Source organism: Berghia stephanieae, chromosome 2 (genome assembly GCF_034508935.2).
Source record: "Berghia stephanieae isolate SIO BIC M18660-M18661 chromosome 2, UCSD_Bste_1.3, whole genome shotgun sequence".
NCBI classification, from domain to species: Eukaryota; Metazoa; Mollusca; class Gastropoda; order Nudibranchia; family Aeolidiidae; genus Berghia; species Berghia stephanieae.
The window spans coordinates 5,513,021-5,537,184 of record NC_088361.1 but is presented as its reverse complement, the minus strand read 5'-3'; the positions used below and the strand labels follow the sequence as shown (position 1 = coordinate 5,537,184).

The following is a 24,164-nucleotide window of genomic DNA, read 5'->3' as shown; positions in this document are numbered from 1 at the left end:
CAAATATAATTATTTCTATTTTTCACAAAACCTTGACCAAATATATCTATATTAAGCACAAGTCCCACAAACAATTACGAAAAAAGAACAACTACAAACAAAATAGTTTGAGGTAAGCTTTGAAAGATAAGATAAATAAAAATGACAAACCTCAGAGACTTTGATGGATGCAATAGTCTGGGGCATGCCATTACGAGAGAAGATCTTTGCAGCACTAAGAATGGTTAAAATAAAAATAAAATAAATATAACATTGTTTCATGATAGGCAATACTATCCATCTAATATGATTATTTATTCATATTGCAATAAGAAAGGGTTCCTGGTAAAAATGACCAGGACTTAAAAGTCAAAATTAAATGATGAAGGCTGATAGTCAGGCATGTTTTCGTCTTGTTTCCAAATGGTTCAGTTATATGGCATGTAGTTCTTGACTAATGTCTGCCTTCCTTTTTGTTCATAAACCGATGAAACTTTTCCAGTCTGTTTATTCGTTCAATGGTGAATGAGTCCCACATGACTTGCATACTCTGTGATAAGATGAACAAGTACTTTGCCAGAAAATTGAGCCAACTTGTTAGTGGTCGTAAGATTTAACGTGATGTTGTTGTTGTTGTTGTTGTATAACATCAAGATCAAATTTTGGTTATCCACCCAATCACAGACTATGGTCAATGTTTTTTTTTGACTTTTCCTACAAGACATGGTACTGATATGGCCCTGCCATTACACCACATCTTACCATTATTCATCAAGGAAACCCACCCTATGAATTCAAATGGTTCGTAATTACATATCCTATTATATGTGGCCACTAATAAGCACAAGTAAAAAGGTACTATAAAACTCAGTTGTCACATGAAATGAAAATAACGAAATATGATGTACCTGATATGATTCTCCAGGTGATCAGTCTGCTTGTGTAATTTGAGGGATTCACTTGACTCTTCCTTGGGACTGAAAAGTATGATTGGTCAAAGATCGAATAAACGATAGATTTTTAAGTCTATAATTTTAAAATCAAATTTCAAAGAACAGCAAATGATTTTTTAAACATTAATCAAAACTAGTCTACATTGAAAATAATACGAAAAGAAGATGCTCTTCATTATTAAATTTCTCAAATTAATTCAAACTCAAACAAAACATAAAATTACATTTTTGCTTTTTTAAACCTTTATATATAAATGCTGTAATGTTCCCTGGTTCACAAAATTTGATTTACCCTTGTAGATAAATGTTTCTAAAGGGACTAATACAAAAAGATGATGAAAGGCCATCTAAATGTACCAAAATAAAAGTGAGTGTTAACCAAACATTAAACTCTTAAAGACAAAAAAAAGTATCAGCACCATCTAAGCCAATTGCTATACTCACGTTTTCTTCCTGATAGGTAGACATTCAACAATCTTTACAGCAAAATCCAACTGGTCATCTCTGAAATCAAACGTCATGGCAGGTCTAAAATGGGTATTTTTCAATACTGAAGTTGGGGACTTTTGACGAAAATTAAGACAATTGGGACTTGAAAAATTTGGATTTGTTGGAAATAACTCATCCCAAGTAAACAATGGTCGAACAGCTACATATAAATATCTAAATCCATAAATTCGCATCTAGAATTACAAATGGATCAGTTTTGATAAGTGTTAATCTGAGATATTTACATCTGGGCCAAAACTAATTGGCAATGGCTAAAACTTCATCAAATGCACAGGCCTTCATCTCTTATAAAATATCTAAAATATCTATACCTATCCACATACATCATGCCTTGTTAGAAGAACAAAATTTTGATATCTATCATTAGCTTGAATCACTTATGTAACCTTAAAATATGGCAGATTCACATAACTTTGATGAAGGTCGATCTTTAAAGAAATAAATTAATAACAATCTAATAGAAATAATACCCATAATGAAAAATAAATAAAAATTGAATTCGGGTGATATCTTGGATTTTAGATTGTACCTGTTCCTCTTTGGTCAAATCTATTTAAGTTTTACCTCTCACAAATGTAAATGGCATCAAGTGCCAGAGACATGAGTTCTTCCTGTGTCCTTATAACCCGGTGAGTTGCCTGAGGGATGACAAAATTGGAAGTATAAGCAAGATAGTTTATATTTTAGTTTATTCATCTATGAATGAGTGATATAGATCAAAATAAATGGCTGACAACGAACAGAACAACATTGTAATTACAAAATTGTAATTAAAAACTAAAATGCCATTTGAAGTAATTTACAATCCTGTTAAAGATAATTATTTATTTTTCTGATACCCTTTTCATGCATGATTTGCTTTACTTTATAATTGCCAATTACATAACTTTTCATTCAATCTAATTTTGAGAATTGCGAAAGATCCTATTAGCCTTTATATGACACAATGAAAACTTACATTCATTTTAGAGCTTTCAAAAATCTTGAGGACTAATGTCAAGTCATTTCTGGCTTTGGTGAGAATGTAGTCCCGCAGTAAGCGATCATATGACCCAGCTTCTTTCTGCTCACACTGCTGTAAGAATGGAACCATCCACTGATGGAGGTGCTTGACATACATCTCCTCTGAAGACTAAATGAGAAAATCAACATTCAGATTTTTTTTAAAAACATTTTTTTAAGATTTGCGATTCTAGGAATACACTCACACTGTGTTGTACCACTAACTGCAAAACAATCTGCATTTCTTTAATAACAATTTTTCTCATTTTTATTTTCATTAAAAAAGCATTCCATACCTTTGACATGATAAGCTCCAGTCTATCATAGTCTGCCATGTCCTGCAGTTGTTGAAAGCTGAGGGAATTATCTACACCACAGTCATAGACCAACATCTCCATGGTCAACAAGTTTTCCAGCAACACTGACAGGTTCTTTAGAGGAGAAGACAAAGGGGAAAACACTTAGAAGACTGAACATTTTCTTAGAGGAGACATGGGAATACAGAAAATGTCTTTTTCTTCTTCAGTAAGTAACTTCAAGTAATGATTTAACATCCATTCCAACAAATGAAAAAAACTAAATTGCAACTCCATCTGTCAAACGCTGGGAAATATTGCATCAGGTCTGATTGCTAACAAAGAGAAAAAAATACAGTTTTCAGTGGTGGGTAGAAAGAATATATATAAATGGAACACATTTGGCAAACAAATAATATTGTCTGTGACATCAGATGGAGGAATATAAAAAGCTTAGTATCCTGAATGAGTTGTATTTCTATTTGACTTTAATGGTTAATGATATTGGCCACTTTTACTTTACTTACTTGCTGCCCATTATGCCTGTTGGCATGCAGGGCGGCAACAAGGTACTGCCATTTTCCTCTGTCTATAGCCCTCATCTTCAGGAAGCTCCATGCCCGCCCCCCCCCCCCCCTTTTCTCATCTCCTCAAGGTCACCCGGGACTTCCCCCTTTTTCTCTTTCCTTGGCAGCTTTTCTGATGTTTCCTTCCTCCTTTCTCATAACATGTCCTATCCATCCCCACCTTCTTCTCATGATGATGTCCTTCATGTCTTCCATTCCACAATGATCTATCAATCTTTCATTTTTAATTCTATTCGGCCAGTAAATGTTCATGATCATCCTGAGGCACTTTGTATGAAATGCTGACAGCTTGTTCATGTCTCTATCTGTCATTCTCCAGCATTCAGATCCATACAGACGTGTTGAAATATTACAACTCTGGTAAATTTTAAGTTTGGTTTTCGGACTTTAGCCTTTTGTTCTCCAAACATTGTTCAGTTATTTAAATGTGCTCCTTGCTTTATTAATGTACCTATAAATGTCTCTCTCAACTCTACCGGTGCTTGTTATAAGGCTGCCTAAATATATGAATTCTTCAGTTTTTTTGTAATTCTTGTTTATTAATTAAAATTGGGGTGGGGTGTTGAATTTTTCGTGTCATTAATTCTGACTTTTCAGAATTGATTTTCACCCCTATTTGCTGTCCAAAAGTGTTGAACCTAGAAGATTTCTTTTGCATGTGTTGGTGTTTGTGTGCCCAAAGTGCTATGCCATTTGTAAAGTTCAGATTTTCAAGCAAAGGACAAAATGTCCATCGAGTCTCTCTGCTGTGGCCTCTCTCATTACCCAGTTTATGGCAATAGTAAAAATGCTGACACCATACATCCAACACCAGATATAATTTCGAATTTTTCATACCCATCTCCAACTTTACAGGTAAAGTTATTATAAAAACTCTTAATGAGCTCAACTAGGTGTCGTGGTATTCCATTATGACTTAAAATCTTCCAGATGCTCTCTCGATGTAGACTGCCAAATGCTTTCTCAAAGTCAATGAAATTAATATATAGTTGCCTTTGCCATTCATTACATTGCTCTATGGTGCTTCTTAAAGTGAAGATTTGGTAAGAACAACTTCTCCCTTTCCTAAATCCTGCCTATTCTTTTTTTATATGTTTGTCTATAACATACGATACCCTTAATATAATTATTTTTGCAAGGATATTGCTGGGAATAGACAGTGGTGTGATTCCCCTCCAGTTATTGCAATCACGTAGATTTCCTTCTTTTGGGTAATTTTAACTATTACTCTTATATTCCATTCTTCAAGAGTTTTTCATTCTTGCGATACTTTGGTGAAGAGCGGTTGCAGAATTTTGGCGGTATAAACTAGATCAGTTTTGAAGAGTTCAGCCTTCAAGTTGACTATACCTGGATCTTTTCCATTTTTAAGCACTTTATAGCATATATTATCGCCTGACTTGGTTGGTTTTATGCTTATATCCAGATCTGTTTCAGCCTCCTTGATGTCCGGGTCCTTATAGGGGGTTTCCTCTTTACAATTTCTTTATTGGTCCCTTCTAGCCATAGATTTTTTAATATTCTTATCATCATCATCATCATCATCATCATCATCATCATCATCATCATCATCATCATCATCATCATCACCATAGTAAACAAAGCTCAAATATTGCTGTAAACAATGTCAAGTCACTTGTCTACTAAAAGGCATTTCATTTGTGTTTCTGCAAGATTTTTACTTTGTTGTTATCAATATTATGAACACACTTTGTTGAAAAAGTATTTGTCAACAAAAATATTATAAAATCTAAAATGCAGTGTCAGCAGCGCAAAATATGCCCTTGCACACCTATAACTTATATTCTGTTTGAATTGTTCCAAGGTCTGTAAGATATCCATTAAGTGTTCTTTGTTTTAGGATCATTTGAGCTTAGCTCCTTTAGTGTGCAGATCATCATCATCATCATCATCATCGTCGTCGTCTTCATCATTATTATCATCATCACCATCCACATCATCACCTCATTATCATCATCATTTTTGTTATTATTATTATAATCATTGTTATTGTTATTATTATTATTATTATTATTATTATTACTATTATTATTATTATTATTATTATTATTATTATTATTATTATTATTATTATTATTATTATTATTATTATTATTATTATTATTATTATTATTATTATTATTATTATTATTATTATTATTATTACTATTAATATCATTATCAATATCATCATTTTTACTACCATTACCAACACTCACATCAACTCCCTTTTCCATGGCCTCCCTGACAAGCTGTATAGCATACTCCAACAGGCGAGATTTAGACTCAATCTCACAAGCCCTCTCGGAATACCATTCCTCTACCAGACTTGCTGTCAGATTGGGTGTCCTTATGACAGATATAAGGATACAAATTTTAATATATTACCCACAACACATGCTCAAAAGCATTTTACAAGGGATCCTAAACCAACAGCAACACTTAACATATAGGATGAGAGATGACACTTTTGAGGCACTACACAATTATTTCTTCGACAAAGACAATGCTGTTATCGGTCAAGTAATTATTTTACACGTGAGTGTGGTGAGAGAATTTAAGTTAAGAGCCTTATCCAAGGGCTCAAGATTGCGCTGCCCAGAATAGCACTCAAACCACAGACAGCCAAGTGTCATACCGCAAGATGAAAAAGGAAAACAAAGTTAATAGTGTTTGAAAATTTTTATCATTCAGGATCTAAGAAAAGGAATATGATTAACAACAAAAAAGGACAATCAAGATATCAGTCAGCACTTGCAACGCAGCTGCCTAAGAAAAAAATAAGACAAGAGAGAAATAATTTACAAAGTAGATCCCAGTAACAATCTTTACAGTCCTACACAGATGTTTGTACTGGGCCCTCTCCACGAGTCTGATGGTTTCTAATACAAATGCCATTCAGAAAAATGATATACATGAAAAAAAAATATCATCTCACATATTTTTTAAAATGTATCATGGACACACAAACATACACACATACTCTCACACAAATATCCATATTCAACTGCTTCCCTCAAGAAAAAAGACTCTGTTTGAACAAAACCTTGTTGCCTCATTCCAGGGAAAGGACAGAAGGATGTGAGAAAAGAAATAGAAAAGGATCCAACCAATAGTGATATAAAAGACCTTAGCAGTAGATCCCACTATGTGCCTACTAATAATGATAAAAGCAGTAAAATGGGTAATGGAAAGGGGGCAAAATGTTTCTTACACATGATATCTAATACTTCTTATCCCTGTTCAAGGATAGACAATCAATTTATTTCAAGTGGATATGATAACATTTTCCAACAAACTGAATTTTCCCATTTATTTCTATCTGATATGAGAAAGTGATCAATTTGGTATTCATTAATTTATTTATTTTTCTCCACAGCAATCAAATTAATCTACAATCACATAACCCTATAGAAAAATAATGTTGCTTCTTCCCTTCCTATAATAAGATAAGGATACTATAAACATCTTATTAAAAACTAGTTATTTACCTGTATTTTGTACTGAAGTTCTCATAGAGCATCTTGGATTCGTCTTCAGTGTCCAAATCAATTACTTTTCTGAAGAAAATATTGAATACATCTTAATCAGCAAGAGAAATGCAACATAATAAAATTAATGTTGTTTTTTTTTTGTTTATGAAAAAAATAATATATCTACCAAAAAATATGAATTTCTTTGTAACAAAAATGAAACATTATGTAATTTTTTTTCCAAACGGAATACTAAATTATTATGTGAAAACAGGAAAATGTAAAAATGAAATACAGTCAAGAAAAAAAGACCTCAAATTCCTCCTCTTCAAGAAAATATTGAATTTCGTAGAGGATATGACCACCCTTGGCCTCTGTTGTTTTGTTTCTTATGGAATGGATGAAAAGTTCATCTGTAGAAGAATGTTGTTCCATTCACTTAGAGTTTTTAACTCAACACAACTTCCAACCCAGTTCAATAGGTGCTTGATTGGTAAAAGTTAGGAACTTATGGCAAATGTCGTCAATGTCTGTTGACATATTGTAAGACACCATCTCAAAGAGCAAGAATCGAAGTGCTGAAAATCCTGTGCCTGTTAATCACAGACACCAAAATAAACAGGAACTAGTTAAAGGAGATAACAGAAGTAAATCAAAGCCGCAATCCATCAGTGTGCCCAGCATAAAGCCATCAATACAGTCATCGACACACTACCTCTACCAAAAGAGAGACAGAGAGCCAGTCAGTAATTTTTAACTTTTATAAATATACAATCGCACAGATGATTTACTCGAGAGAAAAAAAAGTACATATATTATCGCAACTAGCCAAGGCCTAGACAAAAACAAAGTCTCATTCTGGGAAAAGAACAGAAGGATCTAAAAATGACTACAATTATCTGGGGATTGAAGGGAAGCTAACAAAAGCATGACCATCTTCCTCACAACACCTTTCCTCACAGAATTATGCGCCAGATTGTGACGTGAACTGTTTGACAGTATTTGCAGATTCTGAGAGAAAAAGAAAAATCACAAAATAGAAAGCAAAGATTTCTTACCGACAATGTGGCATCTCCACCCAGTCCTGGTCCCTCCACATGTCTGTGGTCAGGGGTTCCACACCGTCTTGGCTGGAGAATGAATGATATAAAGATATGTGAAGCTTCATTAAATAATATTAAACAAATGATAATTAACATTCCAGGTATTCCCATTATCAAAACGAATGGTTTTACATATTCTTTTTCCAAAAAATCCATCATTCATCACAGTGGTTTACCAGTGGATCACTTAGTTGAGATGCTAGGTCAAGAGGTCACTACTCTCCACCTCTTTTCCTGCGCTCTGGTATGGCACGTGCCTGCAGTCAGTGAAGCGAGTAGTGTAATTGGTCTGATAAATAATGGCATAGCCAAGTGACAACTATCTTAAATGTAAACCTATTTCACTCATGTTATAGATTGAAATCCCCCTCACACGGTGGACTAAATATCATAGATATCATCAGTATAATTCTTTCTCAGGAGGACAGCAAAGTAGACTCACATTTTCACTACATTTATCATTTAAATCAAATGTTTCTGGAATCCCTACAACAACAATCAGACGTCGCAGTTTATTATTATTCACAATAGTACATAGTACAAACCGTCTACTTTCTGTTGCACTAATGCTAATTCAGTTCAACAAATATGTAACAAGTGTAGGGGTAGGGTATCAAATTTCACTGGGAATATCTAGCAGTCTATGAGATGTCTAGGCTATCGTGGGTGATGAATTTGGACCAGTTACACAATGTAAACAATGTCGTAATCATTTCCTGGACTCCCCACTGACCATGGAACACTTTACTACACCAATTCTACAGTTTTATCATTAAAAGTTCCCACGAATATGGTAAAGGAGTGAAGAAGTCATACTTATTGTAGTACAGGAATGTATATATATATATATATATATATATATATAAATATATATAATATATAAATATATATATATATATAAATATATATATATATATAAATATATATATATATATATATATATATATATATATATATATATATATATATATATATATATATATATATATATTTGAATTTTTTATTGTCCGCACAACAACAAAAATATTTTAAAATAGTAGGGATTTTAAATTGCTTATAAAACCTATCAGAATAATCACAATAAAACGAAAAAAGAACCAACATAGCAAGTGAATGTAGTACTGTCTGTTCCATAAGTTAATATTATTGTAATGTAAGTGGTCATCTTGATATGGTGTTATATTACATCACGAAAATGCAATACTTTGTGTCTTAACCCTAAAAAAGGGGAATCCCCGTCCAGGTAGCCAATTTTACAGCATGCAGCTGCTGTTGTCAGTCACTTGCTGGGCTCCAGCAGTATAACTAAGTGATCCGATTTTATGAAGAAATAAACAGCAGTGTCATAGGGGAAAAAATTAACAAAGGCACAAGGTATTGCAATGTTTACGTCATCAACAAAAAGATACAAAGATGATAGAGCTTGGTGGCGGAGAATGAAAAAAAACTAGCCAAAAACTTGTTTGAAGAGTCCTTAATTGCAAGAAGGGTCACAAACTCACATATGACTATGTGCCAGAATCTTATATACAGGATTGAACATGATCCAATGTTCATAAATAAAATAACAAACTGGTTCTGACAAAGGCCCATATAAGTAATGAGTTGGTGCAGCTCTCCTGATTTAAATTGGGAATCAATCAGACTGTATCCAAAAAAATCTATGCTGTAATTTATTGTTGTTGTTGTTGATGATGATGTTATGTTGTGTTGTTTTAATATTAGTTTCAACCTTCAAAAAATCAAAATGATAAAAAGAAATTAAATGAAAATATTACACCATGAAGAAAAGAATAAAATTCTTCTCTGTATATTCTAGATGATATATCATAACCCTTTACATTTCAAACATAATTACAAGATGAGAAATTTTTTTAAACTGATTTTTGTAAGAAACATTATCTCTCTCTGATATAACTCCTAGCATTTTTTAAAATCTTTTGATTCAATTATCGCCAAATTAGCAAAACTCTTTTCTAAGCATATAATCCATGAAACCCGTCTGTCTGATAAACCCTTACACAGCGAGAATGAAAATATGTTAATTACAATTAATCTAAGCATTTTCTCTTCGCAATACCCTTCCTTTCAAATAACCATACCTATACCTATACATACAGTTTTAATGAGTATATCTGGATACAATTTTTTATTGAGTTACTCACCCTATTTCAGGTAAAAGTGATTTGTATTCAGATGGGTCGGCAGACTCTGGAAAATTAGATAGAAGGGCCAATCTGAAAAGGTAGAAAATATTTGCATTGATTCCTCAAGTTTCATCCGACCACAAATATTATAACACTAATGGTGTTGACAAGCTGAAAACAATGCATAAATAAATGAATAATTATTATTAAGTAAATATTAATATTTTTTTTAAATAATCGTGATTAAACTAACAAAAAGGAAAACTTGATATCAACCACTAAAACAGAGAAAGCCAAAAATGCCCCCCCCCCCCCCCCCCCCCCCCCCCCACCCTTTCCCCCCTTTCTCGCAAGTTAACGACCAATAACTCACCGCTCACTCCTTCCCTCCATCCTAATCTACCTCCCTTCCTCCCTACCTACTCATCCACCTATCCCCCTACATACCTACCAACCTAACCATCATCTAACAATTTATCTATCATATATGATGTCCTCATACACAACGATAAAAAAAGAGCCATATTATAATGGTTTCCTATAATACCTGTGAGGTGTTAGGTCATGACTGTGGAAGGTCATCAGAGTCTCTAAGGCCTTCCAGTCATTGTCCTGAAATATGGAAAAGAAAATTACGTCAATAATGTACGTGGGTTGGTCATTATTTGATGACTTTGTTGTCAATTCAAAGGGTAAAAGTCATTTGGTAAATTTAATGAAAAATTTGAAAATGTGTGAAAGATAAAGTGCCAGACAAAGCATACAAGAAAAAGAAATGAAAAAAAATCACCCTAACAATCAATTTTCCCTTATTACCTCCTAATTAAATGCTACCAAAGTTGGAATAACTTGCTGCTTATATTCTTTTCTTTCTATTTTCAAAATTGAACATGAAAATAATTGAAGATAAAGACATATAATTAATTTTCTCCTCGCCCTCTCCTTCCTCTCCAACTCATAGTGAAAGTCTGTGGTGCACTCATAAAGGTCTTAATTTTGCTTAATAGCTTATCACCACTTGTTCAACATGGTAGGGGGGGGGGAGGGGGGGGGGAGAGAGTATAAATATAAATTTAGAAGAAATATTCCTAGTGTTTTGTTTAGTTGACTTGACTTCGTAAATTGATCTTATAGCATATCTGTGTAGTCTTTGTGTTTACTCCATATATATGCTTAATACACACCTTTTTCGATTTCAATAAAGTTTTATGCAACGTTTTTATCTCGTCCTGACACACAATTGATATGATAATTGTCCTAATTTTATCTTCACGTGAATATCCGTATTAACACTAATTTAGTCATATGTAGCATATCTTGTTGCATTCTTTTATATTTTATTACATTTTTTCTCTATTTAATATTTATGGTATGATACCATAATGAGCAACTGTGGTCTGGTAACAGTACTTATATTTAATAAATTTCTTTTTTTTTTAATGAACCTTAGAATGAGCCGCCATGGTTTGTTTAACATCCCGAATACTAAATAGACATTTAAGAAAAGTTATCAACACACGACCAACCTTTGCCCTTTATGTCATCCCACTTCCAAAAAAAAAAAAAAGAAAAATGATCTCATACTTGCTATTTGAATGTAATTCTGAAGACCCCCCAAATTACTTTCCTTCCGCTACAAAATCCAAGCAACTCCTCTAAAGGAGACTATCAAATACAAAGACATCCAATGTTTACTTTTATGTAAAACATCAAGAATCTAGAGTTCAGCTGTTCAGTGGTTCGGATAATTAAGTACAAACCTGTGCATATTCAGCAGCAATTTGGTAAATACTTCTAGACCTGAAGGATGTATAAAAGTTCACATTAAATCTCTCAGAAGCAGCACTTTCTCCACCAAGTATACACTGAAATTAAAAAAGAAAATTCATAACGAATAAAGTAAATATTAAACTCAAGATTGAGATTGTTTTTCAATTAACCGTAAATAAAAATGCCTCTATATTATTGTAGTTTCAAGATTAACAGCCAATTAAGTTGCTTACAATCAATTCCATTTCATCCTATTTGGTAGACTTCACAAACTGACCGAGCATCTATGGAGAAATGAACAATAAATTATTGTGTGCTCACAAGATGGGCATTCAGCTGTTCATATGTATATTCTAAAAACTGCATGGCACAATTTTACACCAATACCTTGGAGGAAACTTTTGTGTTAGGGGAATGCATTTGTCACCAGTTCTGTCCCTTAGTTGTGTCCAACACAATGAAGTTTGACATAAACAACATTTCTCAAGGCTTGGTGGTTTCTACCAGTGAACAAAAATCACAAAACATACCAACTAATGCGCATGCTTGGATGAGTGTCCTGTGTATTCCAGACTTTGTAATTGTTATTTTGCATTCACTCAATACTTACAACAATTCACTCATTAATACAATGGCTTCTTCAGATACCTCATATATGATTTTTGGTTCCATTTATGAAAGCCTTAAGCAGAATCGGTTTCATTGGAATACTTACTTGGAATATTGCTGCTCCAATTAAGAAGCTTTGACTGTATTTACAATGTATATAATTGTATAATTCATTTAGTTTTATCTAAAATGATACGTATACAAGAGATATTTTCAATATGAGAAATTCTGACACTGTCACAGAAGGACATAATTATTGTGATACAGAGCCACAACCTAACACCATCCCACCGCACAAATGTTGCTTCTGTCTTCAAAACTGAAGCTGCAACAGTATGGATTGGATTGATCACAGCTTACATGATATAAGCAAAGCTATGCATGCCTACAAACAGGGTACCCACCAAATCTTTGAAATTTTTTTCAAGACCCCAAAATTTTTTTCAAGACCACAAAATTTTTTTCAAGACCCCATCGCGCGGCGGAAAATTATTCCGCCATGCATCAAGAATGATTTTTTTAAAAGCCATTTATCAATAATAAAATATCATTACTTCTTTATATTAGTGCACATGTACATTTACTAGTGTAGCCTTCAAAGAACAGATGATTATACTAGCTATTTATTAACCATTACATCTTACCCCTAGATTCCTTGCCATCATTTGATTCAATTTTGCTTTCTCTTCATGATTCATCAACCATGCCATAGTACTCCGCCACATTTCCAATAATAGAGAGGTCCAATCTTTCCATTGTTCACTTTACTATATTACACTATGTACAAGACTATTTACAAACTGTCCCTCTACAACAATTTCAAGGAGGCCTCCTTCTCCTCAATAGCTATTGACCAGGGTTGCCAGTTTGGCCTTATTAAGGCCAAAAAGTTAAAATTAAACTAGATCTTTTTTTTTCCCATACAACAAAATTTTTAAAAGATATTTTGTTTCCCAACCCATCACAAAATTCCCGACATTTCCCCAACTTCACGACCCATCACAAAATTCCCGACTTTTTCCAGATTTCACGACCCGGTGGGGACCCTGTACAAATGTAGCTTTGGCATACTTATATATAAATATCATACCTCATACGTTCTCAGTCTATCCAAATATTGCAAAAATTTAAGGCGTGCCCTACATAGTTCTTTCTGTTCCAGATTAAGGCTGAAAGAAAATTATGAAAATACATTATTTCAATTTTCCTCTTTTATTTAAAAAGTGTTTGGTCCATCAAAAAAAAAAAGGACATTGTAGTTTTATCCTAAATAAAGACAAACTGCAATGTATCTATTTGTAATCTGTTAAAATCGAAATTAAACGATAAAAAATATAATAATATAAATATATTAATAATAATAATAATAATAATAATAATAATAATAATAATAATAATAATAATAATAATAATAATAATAATAATAATAATAAATATTTAATATACAATAATAATAATAATAATAATAATAATAATAATAATAATAATAATAATAAAATATAATACATTTCACTCTGCTTAATCCCAAATGCTCAGGAATATGGCCAAATTATCATCATCATCAGCATCATCATCATCATCATCACAATTAAAATCCTCATCCTTACAATTCCTCCTGCAATGATACATCAATCTGACTTGTCTTCCTATCAACCGAAGTCTCTAAGTCTAAGTAGGTCAGGAGCAAAACCAAATATGTCCACTTCCAGAATAAAGACAAAAGCCACATGGAATGGACATCATGTATATAGAAGGCTTGAATAAACAGCAAAGCTATATCTCCACTAACTGCACTTCCAACCATGGCAATAGTAAATACACTAAAAAAACCATACTACCACCACTAAATTACCTGTTAAAGTCCACCTGATCCAACCATTCTCTCTGTATTTGTGCCCTCTTTTCTTCCTTTTCTCTCAACGCTTGAGGGTCAAATTCATCATACATCTCCTCATAGAGGCCCTCATCAGGATCACAAAGAATGAATCTGAAAGATTAATAAAGGAGTAATTGAGCGCTGCACAAATCCTTATTGTACTTCATAAATCCTAATTGTACCAACAAAAAAAAACAAAAAAAACAAAAAAAATCTCTTTTCAATATGATCTCATTCAAAAAGCGTTTCAATGATAAATTGGTGTATGCTCCAATTCGATAATATTGTCCCAATTAATTTACTTATCATCACACATTTGAATGCTGGCTTGTAGTACTGGGATAATTTCTAGGCCATGCTGGTTTCACTATAGTATTCACTATGTATTTCATACAGTTTGGGGGCTTGGACTTCAATCTATCTTCATGATTACCTATCTATCATTGTCAAATATTGGTTCATTAAACACCATTATTGGTCAGTTGTAAAGTTATATTTGCCACCTTGATTAACAGACCGATATGTTAATGACAGAAAGACGTATTAAAGACTCTTTAAAGCATAGAACTCTAAGCTCACCTCCCTCCATCCTCGCCCTTCCCTATAGCGACAAGGGCTGGTAAATCTGTCCCATGAAGTCCATATTCCAACAGTTCTTTCATTGCATCCAAATTATCTGGTACTCTCTCCAGACACTCATGCATCACCCATGACCTTTTGCTGATCTTACTCTGAGAATGACAATTTATATTTCCAATGCAATATTTGAAATACTTGGGGTTCTGAGAAAAATATGAGAGAACACCAACAGCTCTACAACTCAACACTTTAACAATTGTGGCTATGAGACACAATACAAGAAAAATAATACCAAAAAAAAAATAATAAAACCTTTTGCAGTGAGTGGGAGTTGTACCAAAGAAAATGCTTGAAAAAAAAATGCTTTAATCACTTTGTCATCCATCTTTCCAATAAAAAGTGGTTTGGTTTCAAATTAGCATCTGCCATTAGCCTTTACTCTAACAACCACTGGAGGTCACAACAAGGCCAACTAAAAAGTTTGGTTTCAAATTAACATCTGCCATTAGCCTTTACTCTAACAACCACTGGAGGTCACAACAAGGCCAACTAAAAAGTTTGGTTTCAAATTAACATCTGCCTTTAGCCTTTACTTAACAACCACTGGAGGTCACAACAAGGCCAACTAAAAAGTTTGGTTTCAAATTAACATCTGCCATTAGCCTTTACTCTAACAACCACTGGAGGTCACAACAAGGCCAACTAAAAAGTTTGGTTTCAAATTAACATCTGCCATTAGCCTTTACTCTAACAACCACTGGAGGTCACAACAAGGCCAACTAAAAAGTTTGGTTTCAAATTAACATCTGCCATTAGCCTTTACTTTAACAACCACTGGAGGTCACAACAAGGCCAACTAAAAAGTTTGGTTTCAAATTAACATCTGCCATTAGCCTTTACTTTAACAACCACTGGAGGTCACAACAAGGCCAACTAAAAAGTTTGGTTTCAAATTAACATCTGCCATTAGCCTTTACTCTAACAACCACTGGAGGTCACAACAAGGCCAACTAAAAAGTTTGGTTTCAAATTAACATCTGCCATTAGCCTTTACTCTAACAACCACTGGAGGTCACAACAAGGCCAACTAAAAAGTTTGGTTTCAAATTAACATCTGCCATTAGCCTTTACTCTAACAACCACTGGAGGTCACAACAAGGCCAACTAAAAAGTTTGGTTTCAAATTAACATCTGCCATTAGCCTTTACTCTAACAACCACTGGAGGTCACAACAAGGCCAACTAAAAAGTTTGGTTTCAAATTAACATCTGCCATTAGCCTTTACTCTAACAACCACTGGAGGTCACAACAAGGCCAACTAAAAAGTTTGGTTTCAAATTAGCATCTGCCATTAGCCTTTACTCTAACAACCACTGGAGGTCACAACAAGGCCAACTAAAAAGTTTGGTTTCAAATTAACATCTGCCATTAGCCTTTACTCTAACAACCACTGGAGGTCACAACAAGGCCAACTAAAAAGTTTGGTTTCAAATTAGCATCTGCCATTAGCCTTTACTCTAACAACCACTGGAGGTCACAACAAGGCCAACTAAAAAGTTTGGTTTCAAATTAACATCTGCCTTTAGCCTTTACTCTAACAACCACTGGAGGTCACAACAAGGCCAACTAAAAAGTTTGGTTTCAAATTAACATCTGCCATTAGCCTTTACTTTAACAACCACTGGAGGTCACAACAAGGCCAACTAAAAAGTTTGGTTTCAAATTAACATCTGCCATTAGCCTTTACTCTAACAACCACTGGAGGTCACAACAAGGCCAACTAAAAATTGTTTCAAATAAATCGCCATTGCCTTTACTCTAACAACCATGGAGGTCACAACAAGCAACTAAAAAGTTTGGTTTCAAATTAACATTCTGCATTAGCCTTTACTTTAACACCACTGGAGGTCACAACAGGCAATAAAAGTTTGGTTTCATTTAAATCTGCCATTGCTTTACTCTACAAACCACTGGAGGTCACAACAAGGCCAACTAAAAAGTTTGGTTTCAAATTAACATCTGCCATTAGCCTTTACTCTAACAACCACTGGAGGTCACAACAAGGCCAACTAAAAAGTTTGGTTTCAAATTAACATCTGCCATTAGCCTTTACTCTAACAACCACTGGAGGTCACAACAAGGCCAACTAAAAAGTTTGGTTTCAAATTAACATCTGCCATTAGCCTTTACTCTAACAACCACTGGAGGTCACAACAAGGCCAACTAAAAAGTTTGGTTTCAAATTAACATCTGCCATTAGCCTTTACTCTAACAACACTGGAGGTCACAACAAGGCCAACTAAAAAGTTTGGTTTCAAATTAACATCTGCCATTAGCCTTTACTCTAACAACCACTGGAGGTCACAACAAGGCCAACTAAAAAGTTTGGTTTCAAATTAGCATCTGCCATTAGCCTTTACTCTAACAACCACTGGAGGTCACAACAAGGCCAACTAAAAAAACACAAACAAAAGCAAGCTTCCTTCAGAGCCATAAGACCCTTGGAGCCGGAGTTTATCCCTGTTAATATAGCGTGAAACTGACAATACCCTTTGGATAGGACGATAGTCTATGCAATTCAGTAGTCCTTCAGAGCCATAAGACCCTTGGAGCCGGAGTTTATCCCTGTTAATATAGCGTGAAACTGACAATACCCTTTGGATAGGACGACAGTCTATCACATATTGTAATACAAACTTGTAAATACATAGAGAGGATTGACATATAGGGGTAAACTCCAGTATTGAAGGAATATAAAATTCAGAAAAGTGGGTAAAGCAGACACTTATGTTAGTGATTATACATGGAAGGTGTATAGAAGTGCAGAGGACAGAGACAAGAGAGAGTAAAAAATGTTTACAATGAGTGGGAGTCGAAACTGTTACCCATTTCTCTCATTCTCACTATTGATTATATCATAAGAATTGTGTCTTTCATTTTGTTCATTATCTCAACAGTCTCTAATTGAAATATGAGCAGTATCATTAATTCCATTAAACAATAACAGCAAACATCTTATAGCCTTCAGTATATTGTTATGCCTCTTCCACTTGAATTTAAATACCATTCTATCATTGCGGGAGAACCTGCAACTTCCAAGGGCAAAATTAATAATATTCTTTGAAGTCAGGACAACTTTCCAGCACTGTACATAGGTGGTATTGTTATTTCACAAGTGCATGAGATTTTCATCTAGCACACTTTGATAAGTAGATGAGAATAATATTGTGACTAACATGGGCAAAATAAAAAATAGACAAGAAATGAAAGGGACAATGAAGATCATATGGCAGAGACACTCCATTTTCTATTTAAATTTCTAAGAAAAGTAAACCATAAATATAACATTCAAAACTAGCATCTTCAAATCAAACAAAACTTACTAGATAATCTTGAATAGATGCATATGAGACATCTGAGTTCCTCCACTGTCTTTGATAAACTAAGTCACAGTCCAATCCATATGCCTGAGCCAAAGCTAGAGCCTCTCCGTACTCCTCATCTTCTATCTAGGGTGTTGAAAGAAAAAATGCATGGTACTGGGTTATAAGTTATGGTGAATTTAAATGAAAATTATTATTACAACCATAACAAAACATATGTTTCTGTTTAATTCATATCAATTTTCAAATGGGCACTCTTATTATATGTAATCTGGTACAGAGATCACAATATAGCATGCCACATGAACAGATATCACTACGCCAAAATCAAAGCATCACATAATGCGACTATTCAATTTTACTTTTCAAGTTGTTTATACTGGTGCCCATATTCCTCAATCTGAGCTTTCCCTTTCTTGTCGTTTCAATGGGTATCTATCTTTCATTAAGTTGTCATATTGCTATCGACATTTCAAAATACATTTGTACAAAAAAAAAAATTCTGAGAAAGTCTTGTCAGATTTTGATAACAATTGATGATATTGCTCTGACTGTTTTGGAAAATTTGCAGTGTGTTGATGGCCACCCTCAAAAAGGAAAAGTATCTCTGCTTCCAAAGGCTCAAACAATGTTGGAGCTAGCATATATATGCACAAGGGGGTGCTTTAAAGGTGACATTGAAGAACAATTTATGAGGTAAACCATTTTGGGTTGGGTTTTTAGGGGTTTTGTTTTTTGTTTGTTTTTGTTTTGTTTTCTTCCAACTCAGTTCTGAAACTTATTGACTGCAGTGATATTTGGTGTTTTTATATAACGTGGATCTATTATGGTTATCTCAAGATATAATGTTCACAATGTAATTTTGATTTCAAGATTGCCATATTCCTTTATAGTTTGATGCTTAATGAGAATACTGATCACTATTCTCATCTTATCCTATGAAATCTTCACATTCAGATGACAATTCTCAATCAAATAATAATAAAGAAGAAGAAGTTTATAGAAGTTTATTCAATATTAGGCTTTCGCCAATAAATCAACAATTTGATGCCAACATACATGAAAGTGGAAAAAAAAGGTAAATGGAACCAAAAAATAAACTGATACACCACACAAAACTACAACAATCGTAATAACATCAATACGTTCAATAATAATAATAATAATAATAATATGATGATAATAATAATAATAATAATAATAATAATAATAATAATAATAATAATAATAATAATAATAATATAATAATAATAATAATAATAATATGATGATGATGATGATAATAATAATAATAATAATACAATAATAATAATAATAATAATAATAATAATAATAATAATATAATAATAATAATAATAATAATAATAATAATAATAATAATAATAATAATAATAATAATAATAATAATAATAATAAATATGATGATAATAATAATAATAATAATAATAATAATATAATAATAATAATAATAATAATAATAATAATAATAATAATAATAATAATAATAATAATAATAATAATAATAATAATAATAATAATGATAATAATAATAATAAAAATAGTAGGAATAAATTAACAGTAGGAAGTAAAAATCCCGCAGTGAAATGCAAAATGAGATATGACCCACCTTTCTGGCATAAAGCTCTTCTGGTGTTGTGGACCTGAGAAGAACAACCCGCTGGATCTTTGTAACATACCTGTAAGGTAATTTAGCACAAAAGTATAGAGTGAAGGGAGACTAGCAAAAAAATTATTCTGAGATTCAATCCCCTCCTCCATCCCTGAACCTGATCAATTTGCTGTAATTTTAAACAATAGATCACAATTACAATGAACACACTTGAAAAGAATTGATTGAAATCACAAACAGATGATGTCCATGCCCTCTGAAGAAAATAGCTTCTGATATAAAGAACAATTTTTAATGCCTGAGGTTGTTCTTCATATCCCTGCACTAGTGCATTTCATTAAATTTTCTGCACATGAGCTTTTAAAAGGACAATTAAAATACCAATCAGGATAACACTGGGTATACCTGGGTTTTCTTTTGGCTGGTTCAAATCGAGGACTGTCAGTCAAATAATACAAGACTTGCTTGGACAAACGAGAGGATCTGGCAAACATGGAAACATCTTCTTCATCACTTTCATCTACATCCTCATCTCCGGGACCAGACATGATAATGCGCTTCTTGGGAAATATTATTTCACACTGAAAGAAGATAATTAACAAATAACTGAACAAGGAATGAACTAAAAGTCAATTATAAATATATATATGATATGCTTCTCTCCTCATTCAAAATCTGTCATCCATATGAGCCTACAATGTGGATTATAAATTATATTATTATAATCGACATCCTTGGCAGGTCCCACTTCAAACATTATAAATTTCCATACCTTTTGGATCTGGGTAATATTGGAGAGGTTTTCATGTCATCTCTTGATTTATGACCAAGGTTATTCTTTTGTTTTTAGTAGATTTAGTGTAGTTAGTGCCCCTAGGTTGTTATAGGTCTTTTACTGTTGAGCTAGATAGGTCAGAGGAGATCAGGCACCTTGATAATATGCACTCAAAAAAAGGCATTAATCACACATTACCTCACCTTATTCGCAGATGCACATTATACTCAGAAGTTTCACAACAACATTGCCTTTCTCCAAAAATATGTACTCACAGCTTACAGGGTTAATATCTTGTTCTATACACTAGATGTACAATGCTCTATCATCAGCGGATTATTAAAAATTGTGAAACGCTTGGAGCATGATGATTACTGCGCTACATAAATGTAATCTTTTTTAATAGAGGGGATATGAGCTATAATTATACTGAAATTTGTGTTGCCCAATCATGGAAAAATGCTGAGATCTTGTAAAGCTTTGATGACTTAAGCTTCTTTATATTTATAAAGCAAGTTAAATTGAATATGCAGATTGTTTTCTTATGAGCATGTATAACGAAATTATAGGTTGCTACAATAAGGTGTTGAAATAAATTCTATTCAGAGCGCCAGTAGAATTTATTAATTTCACATCATCCCTACCTCCAGGCCTAGAAAAGCTCCATTGTGTGCCTGTGTAAGCTGTGGTGATGGTTCAAACCACTCAGGTGATTTACCAAGCAAGTTGATGAGATCATCAGGTGATGCAACTGATACAGCACCAGTACATCTGGCCAAAATCAAGAGCTGAGGAATATTTTTCAAAATAAATCCATTACAAGTTTCTATTTCTAGAGCAGATAAATCTATAAGTAAACCATCAGTATATCCTTATCTCCACAAATATGTACATTCAGTATGTCACAGTCCGCATCTCATTCATGATTTGAGATTACTTTAGCACAAAAAAAAAAAAATAATAAGGGGAGAAGAGATGGAGTTTAAATCATTAGCACCAAAATTATCTAATTTCAAGAAGAAAAGGAAGCTATAACTATTTTAGAAAAGTTTTCAAACTTTGAAATTCAAAGGATGGCAGATTATCAAAATATAGTTTGGCAACTGAAAGGATTGTACTGTCCACTTGATCTGACATTTGAAATGAATTCATAGCAATATTGTCTTTACATTAATGTCAATATTTACAATTATTATTGTTTCCATTATCAAAGAGTTACCAACCCACAATGCAAGTAAAACAGGTTGTAACTGCACACTTTGATATGCATCAATTTATTTTGATTTTATCAAAAACTTAAAACAATACAAAAAGCCTGTAAGCATCCACAAGATGAGAGGTGCAAGTAATGAGATTAAAACAATCATTAATCTGACCAAAAATAGGAATTCTGAAGTCACCTGATTGGACCAAAAATTAACATCCACCAACTGCTTGTGTGGAATCAGATCTGAGGACAGAAATTATATCTTTACTCAAAAATAAATGATTACCGGACTATAAGATTCACCACCCAATTATTTTTTTAATCACCTGTCCTGGGGTAAAAGCTGCACCTTCATAAAAAATACTAGCATTGGCGATATGTGATTTCTGTCATTGTTGATTTGTTACAATATTAAAACAATAGTCATGAAGCCTGCAGACTTGGCTGAAAAATACTAGTATAAGCCGTATCTGATTATAAACCGTAGGGTCAAAATTAGAGGGAAAAAGTTGCGACTTATAGTCAGGAAAATACAGTCGATTTTGAAAATTCCCAAAGCTATGGTAATAATTGAATTCATTATTTTCAAATTCAAAATCTCTGCACATCTTTTGATGAGGATTCACCATAATCTGAGTGAACGAAAAAATACAAACTGACATGACAACAACTCCATGTACGAGCTATTTGTAAAATTGGATGTCACTTCCTTCATTGTTTGTTTGTTTTTTAAGGGTTGTACTTGCGATAATTTTAGGTCATTTCACTGTTACTAATTAGAGAGATGCACAAAAACTTATAAGTATAATGTGACCAGAGCAACATCTTACCTTTGAGCCTTTTTCTCTTTGTTGGTATTTCCGTAAACTCTGGACTTAAATCTTCCCAATCTGGCTGTGGATTCAATAAAAAGTACAGTTCATTCAACCGTCAAACGAATGAGAACTATGTTATGACTTGTTTTAATACAAGAAAACTTTCATAAGAATGTTTTCTCTTGCATAATTCTCATTGATTATTCAAAACACTGAAACATAAAGAAACAGCCTTATATTTTAGGATTCACACAAGGCACTACAAATTGTATGACCAAGAAGAAAGGAGAATAAGGGCTTTAAAAAAAGATATTCACTACCACCCACTGTGTATTCTCTCTTTTGACTCACATACCATTATTCTATAATCAGAATAGTAAAAGTATATCAACTTAAAAGATTGACTTTATTCAAATTTACAGCAATTATTAACTATTTTGTTGTAGCAACTTCCCTTTCATAGTTTTTTGCGGCTTTGGAACCGTCATTGTACCATCACATTCAAATCAATATATAATCATTATGGTTAATATATAATAACGTTTAGTATTCCTCATTAATACAATTATAGAGTACATCACAGGAGTGTGATTTCAAGAATACACATGTTTGATCAAATTTATTTGTTTGTTTTTGTTTTTAAGGGTTTTACGGCGCTTGCAACACATTTAGGTCATATCAGCGCCAGTTAAAAGGGAGAATATGGGATAGTAAAAAGTTCTAGAATTACACTTAAAGCACCCAAGAAAAGGTAAGACAAAGGGGAATGATACAAATAGGGAATTGGTGTAGATTCCAAGAGCATACCATCAATGTACTTAGTTTGAGATCACCTAAAAGTCTCATCCAGACACGAGCACAGGTCCCTACTAAGAGGAATACACACAAATGCTTACATTATAAATTCAAAACAACAAATATAATAATAATACATAATAGAGAGATGATTTACAAGGAAAAAAATATCATATCCCAAAACAATAACTATACATTTGACTGTTTCCCTCTGAGCCAGGGTATCCGGCCAGGGTCAGGACAAAACCAAGTAATCTCATTCCAAGACAAAGACAGAAAGCAAGTTGGAAAACAGATATAGGGGGATAGAAGGCACAGTAAGTACCTCCCTGCCCACTACAGGAGGTCAGGAACCCCACCCAGTTTGATCAATTTTGAAGGAGCAAGCAAACCTGGTCTTCTAGAGGAAATTCCTTTTGAATCTTCAATGATGGCACATTCCACACAGACAACTTGCCAGACTGGTGAAGGGATACTAAGGTGTCATGGCTGGGGCTAATACACAAGTGAACTATACCATCCTGTAAATATGAAGGAGTCATAATATGGGAATGGGAAGACGAAAAGAAAGCAACACCATGTGATGTTATGTAATGCTGATGCTAACAATATCAATGTATTATGCCTTTTAGATCTTTCAGCTGCCTTTGACACCATTGACCATGACATTTTGTT

The 24,164-nt window shown here is 33.3% G+C and overlaps 1 protein-coding gene across 1 annotated transcript in view; it reads right to left on the bottom strand.

Moving 5' to 3' along the window:
* LOC144964213 (NBAS subunit of NRZ tethering complex-like) overlaps positions 1–24,164 on the bottom strand; it is a 70,299-nt gene that overhangs the window by 34,832 nt on the left and 11,303 nt on the right. The window contains exons 10-31 of the mRNA XM_078898222.1: positions 23,882–24,010; positions 22,710–22,773; positions 22,073–22,122; positions 21,317–21,460; positions 20,303–20,478; positions 19,895–19,964; positions 18,268–18,393; positions 14,885–15,036; positions 14,282–14,416; positions 13,520–13,598; positions 11,811–11,915; positions 10,598–10,662; positions 10,069–10,140; positions 7,859–7,930; positions 6,819–6,887; positions 5,547–5,676; positions 2,741–2,875; positions 2,401–2,574; positions 2,007–2,080; positions 1,377–1,436; positions 888–956; positions 151–214 (exon numbers count right to left, since the gene is read on the bottom strand). Of these exons, the coding sequence (XP_078754348.1) occupies positions 151–214; positions 888–956; positions 1,377–1,436; positions 2,007–2,080; positions 2,401–2,574; positions 2,741–2,875; positions 5,547–5,676; positions 6,819–6,887; positions 7,859–7,930; positions 10,069–10,140; positions 10,598–10,662; positions 11,811–11,915; positions 13,520–13,598; positions 14,282–14,416; positions 14,885–15,036; positions 18,268–18,393; positions 19,895–19,964; positions 20,303–20,478; positions 21,317–21,460; positions 22,073–22,122; positions 22,710–22,773; positions 23,882–24,010 (2,214 nt within the window). The remainder of the gene's footprint in view (positions 1–150; positions 215–887; positions 957–1,376; positions 1,437–2,006; positions 2,081–2,400; positions 2,575–2,740; positions 2,876–5,546; positions 5,677–6,818; positions 6,888–7,858; positions 7,931–10,068; positions 10,141–10,597; positions 10,663–11,810; positions 11,916–13,519; positions 13,599–14,281; positions 14,417–14,884; positions 15,037–18,267; positions 18,394–19,894; positions 19,965–20,302; positions 20,479–21,316; positions 21,461–22,072; positions 22,123–22,709; positions 22,774–23,881; positions 24,011–24,164) is intronic.